General features: G+C 36.8%; 1 protein-coding gene across 1 annotated transcript in view; it reads left to right on the forward strand.

The window, feature by feature from the left end:
- Window positions 1-2394, forward strand: part of LOC104819578 (ferredoxin--nitrite reductase, chloroplastic) — a 2862-nt gene extending 468 nt beyond the window's left edge. Inside the window, exons 2-6 of the mRNA XM_010549718.1 lie at window positions 7-282; window positions 630-984; window positions 1066-1354; window positions 1437-1794; window positions 1838-2394. Of these exons, the coding sequence (XP_010548020.1) occupies window positions 7-282; window positions 630-984; window positions 1066-1354; window positions 1437-1794; window positions 1838-2226 (1667 nt within the window). The 3' untranslated portion in view covers window positions 2227-2394. The remainder of the gene's footprint in view (window positions 1-6; window positions 283-629; window positions 985-1065; window positions 1355-1436; window positions 1795-1837) is intronic.
- Window positions 2395-5120: the final 2726 nt, after the last annotated feature.

Below are 5120 nucleotides of genomic sequence, written 5' to 3' on the forward strand. Positions count from 1 at the left end.
AGACGGCGGCGCCGGCCGAACCGGCGGTGGACGCCGATCGGCTTGAGCCGAGGGTTGAGGAGAGAGATGGGTTCTTTGTCCTGAAGGAGAAGTTCAGGAAAGGGATTAACCCTCAGGAGAAGGTGAAGATCGAGAAGGAGCCCATGAAGCTGTTCATGGACAATGGAATTGAGGAGCTCGCGAAGATGACGATGGAAGAGATCGACAATGACAAGACATCGAAAGATGATATTGAGGTTCGGCTCAAGTGGCTTGGTCTGTTCCACCGAAGGAAGCATCAGTGTATGTTTTCTGCTTTTCCCTTTTCCCTTTTCCGGAGTTTGTTCTTACTTTTCAGTAGTGGAATCTGAAAGGCAAAGGTCCGAGTCTTTTGTTAAAAACTTTGTCCATATTCTGTCTGATTCATGTTGGATCACCTGTCGGATTATTAGATGTTGAAGGGAGGTCTAAGATCCGTCATAATGTGGAAATGGCTCTTGTCTTGCTGCACATGTTGTCCAATTGTTGATTCTTTTCGTGCAAATCCCACATTTTCCAGTTGATAGATATTAGTTGAGGAATTCAGTTTGTCTAATGGGTACAATGTATATGTATATGTATATGTATATGTATATGCATATGTTGTTCAGATGGTAGGTTCATGATGAGGCTGAAGCTACCTAATGGCGTGACAACGAGTGCACAGACACGGTACTTAGCGAGTGTGATCAAGAAGTATGGTAAGGATGGATGTGCAGATATCACCACAAGACAGAACTGGCAGATACGAGGCGTTGTCTTGCCAGATGTCCCCGAGATCTTGAAAGGCCTTGCCGAGGTTGGCCTAACCAGTCTCCAGAGTGGGATGGACAATGTGAGGAATCCTGTCGGAAGCCCTCTTGCTGGAATTGACCCGGATGAGATCGTCGACACCAGGCCTTACACTAACCTCTTGTCCCATTACATCACTGCCAACTCCCGAGGAAATCCCGCCTTCACCAACTTGTAAGGTTCCTGTGATTGTTTAAGGTTTATGATCAGATGGTAATGTCTGCTAAAGAGGGTTGTGGCCATTGTTTCTTGCAGACCGAGGAAATGGAATGTATGTGTTGTCGGGACCCATGATCTATATGAGCACCCTCATATCAATGATCTAGCCTACATGCCCGCCGAGAAAGATGGCAGGTTCGGATTCAATTTGCTGGTGGGAGGATTCTTTAGTGCCAAAAGGTGTGAAGAGGCCATCCCTCTCGATGCCTGGGTCCCTGCCGATGATGTTCTTCCGTCATGTAGAGCTGTTCTAGAGGCCTACAGAGATCTTGGTTTCCGAGGAAATAGACAGAAGACAAGAATGATGTGGCTGATTGATGAACTTGTGAGTTAAAGCATGACGTCAAGTTTTTCCTGTGCTGATATACCCGTTGAGATCATTATGTTGATTGACTGTAAAAATGCAGGGCCTTGAAGGGTTTAGAGCCGAGGTAGAGAAAAGAATGCCAGATGGGAAACTCGAGAGGGGGTCATCCGAGGATCTCATCAAGAAACAATGGGAGAGAAGAGACTATTTCGGGGTCCACCCTCAGAAACAAGAAGGTCTCAGCTATGTCGGTATCCACGTTCCAGTTGGCAGGTTAGAAGCCGACGACATGGATGAGCTTGCCCGCCTCGCTGAGACCTATGGCTCGGGCGAACTCAGGCTCACAGTAGAGCAAAACATCATAATCCCGAATGTGGAAAACTCGAAAGTGGAAGCTCTGCTCCAAGAGGCACTCCTTAAAAACAGGTTCTCACCCGAGCCATCGATCCTGATGAAAGGCCTAGTGGCTTGCTCGGGAAGCCAGTTCTGCGGGCAAGCGAGGCCTAGTGGCTTGCACGGGAAGCCAGTTCTGCGGGCAAGCGATAATCGAGACCAAGGCAAGAGCCTTGAAGGTGACTGAAGAAGTGGAGAGGCTGGTCTCGGTGACGAAACCCGTGAGAATGCACTGGACCGGGTGTCCAAACACGTGCGGGCAGGTTCAAGTAGCGGATATCGGGTTCATGGGGTGTATGGCTCGGGGCGAGGACGGGAAACCATGCGAAGGGGCGGATGTTTTCGTGGGCGGGCGAGTAGGGAGTGACTCCCACCTGGGCGAGGTTTACAAGAAGGGAGTTCCGTGTAAGGACTTGGCGCCATTAGTTGCAGAGATTCTGGTGGAACAGTTTGGTGCTGTTCCAAGAGACAGGGAAGACAACGAGGATTCTGATTGATTTGTTCGCGTTTTGATTCCTCTCTCAAGTGTGGCAACAATGAATAACCAATAAATGGAGAGATTATTATTATTATTCCATTTAGTATATAGTTCCTGATTCATTGGAAAGATTCTGAATATTGCTTGGATTTGGATTAATGGCAATCTCAATCTTTATATCTTCTTATTTACTAACATTTGATGTCTTTTTTACCTCACGTTGTTTCTTTACAAATTATATATATCGATGTGTCATTATGGAGATTTACATATATGTTGAATTTATCCAAAACATTTTGGAGATGTACAAAAATTTAACAAATAAACCTCACGTTGATACTATATCTATTTGACAGTTTCCAGATACTGGAGTTGGTATGCGATTTTTTTTATAATGATAATTCATTTTTAATTGAAAATCGATAAAATAATATAAAATACTATTTATGTCTTTGAAAATATGTTTTCAACTGTTTACTAGGAGTATAATATAGACTTTAGTTTTAAGGTTGTTTATCTGTACCAATCAAAATATTAGCTTTTTAAAAAAAAATTAATAATACACATTTTTTTTTCGATTGGGTTTGTGTCTTGGATTTGTACGGGGAAATGTCAACCTTAATAATGGAGATGGGGAAACTTGAACAGTGGAATTGATGACTTTAACAACTTCTGATAATTATTACGTTTAACTGTTTTTTATTTCAATTATTCCAATAAAAATACAAAAACAGGTAATTAAAGGAGAAATCAATTAGTGGTAATGACTTTTTTTTTTAAATTCAGGGGTGACTAATTCTTAAATGCAGAGAATCTAACGAATCGGTTCTTTTCTTAAAAACACGTGGCGAATAATAATTATGAAAACGTGGGTCAATGACTTCAGTCGACCTAGAAAACGTGGGTTTGGCTTTATCTTTTATTTACGCACGTGCTTTTTGTACGAGCCTTTCTAAAAATGGAAACAAATAGTATTTCGTTTCATAATAATTTAGTATACAAACCGTCCATTCTCAAAATGGAAAGTATATTTTTTGTTTCCGTAGAAACAAATGCATAAAAAATATTATACCATAAACTTCTATCCTTTTACTTTATTATGAAAAAAAAAAGTCTTAGAAATTGTTGTTGCAGCTAACCTTAATATATATATATATGGCCCTTTATTCAATATTTTTCTTGAGAACAAGTGAGTTTGTGAAATATGTGGAGAATTAAAACATTTATTTTTATGTAAAATATTCTCGACACAGTTCATAAAAAAAATAGTTCAATTAGAATTCTTTTTAATCCGATAAATAAGACCAATCCATAGTATATTTCATTTGATGGAGCTGGGAAAAAAAAAACAGGTTTGAAAATATTAAAACATTAAAATTTCCGTCTTCAAACGTTATCATTTTGGTATATAAGTTATTAGCAAAATATGTTTATAAAATTAATACAATTTGTGCATATATTTGAAGTTTGAGTCACCTGAAGCCTCTAAGATAATTAAATTATCGATAAAGCAAATTAATGGTAAGTTGTTAATTTTGTAAAATTCTCTAAATATTCTTGCCAACTGTTAATGAGTTACTATAGGGACCGAAAATGTAATTTTGTCATCCACAGTATATCTTCGATTTTTTATTTTCATATTCACCGATTTTAGATTAGATAACATGTAGATTATGAAAATGTTTAATGAGAAATCTTAATTATCGAAATAATGATACAATACTAAATGTATATATAAATCCCTTGTTAATGAAGGAGGAATGGGAAGAAAATGATGGGTTCACGAAATCGAACTAAAATTGAGAAGAGAATAAATAAAGGAAAAAACAAAAAGAGAGAGATTTGCCCATCAATGACTGAAGGCGATGTTTATAATTATTAAATAGCTAGTGAATAAATGACACGTGAGTGAAAAGGGAAAGGGGAATATAATAACGAATATAATTAAATTTTCAAATCAAATAATAACGATGATATTATTAATAAAATAATGGAGTATCACAAATGCCTGTCTTTGTAATATTATTATTAGGGGTGTAAAACAGGATGATTCGATCCGACCTGCCTCAATCCGTCTCGATCTCAGAAATTTTAAGTTTAACTCAATCCGATCCATTTTTTGATTAGCTAAAAATTATTTAGGCCATCCCTATTCATCTTAGATTACAAACCAAACGAGTTAAACCAAATAAATAACTAAAATAAATAAATATTAAAAAATATTATAAATACAACAAATTTTTTAAAAAATTAAACAAATCAAATACCTATTAGAAACACAATTTCAATATAAATTATTTTTAAAATATTTAAAAGTATTAATAAATAAAAATATTTTTTTCTGATTCGCAAACTAGTTCATAGACTCGCCAAACTGATTCACCATGAGCTCCATTCGTGACGACCTACTTCGTTCGATCTATTTTTTTATTCAAATTTTTTAAATCCATATCGAAAAAATATGAATTATAGCCGACTCGCGAGACGAGTATATTTGACATCCCTAAACATTCTATATGGATATATTTATATATATATATTGTATCACAGCCCGAGTGATGTTTTTTACCTCTCGGCCCATATATAATAATAAACATGGGTCGAACAGAAATAAAACGTTTATTTCATGTTTAAATGCGTTCTAATATATATATTATAAATTAATGGTTTACTTCTCTCATCCGCTAAAGTGATATTCTCTCTCCAATCTATCACCTAGAAAGTTTCACCTAATTCGAACATATATATATATATATATATATATATATATCATTATATAATCTTGAAAATGTGTCCATTCATATATCTTTTTTTGTGTGTGATAATTTTGATTAGTGTCTGCTTTGCATCTCAGCCTCTTGGGAATCTCATCCATGCGGAGCTGACTTTCTCGGCGAATTATATGAGATCCAT

This window comes from Tarenaya hassleriana, unplaced genomic scaffold (assembly GCF_000463585.1).
Source record: "Tarenaya hassleriana unplaced genomic scaffold, ASM46358v1 Cleome3, whole genome shotgun sequence".
Classification (NCBI taxonomy): Eukaryota; Viridiplantae; Streptophyta; class Magnoliopsida; order Brassicales; family Cleomaceae; genus Tarenaya; species Tarenaya hassleriana.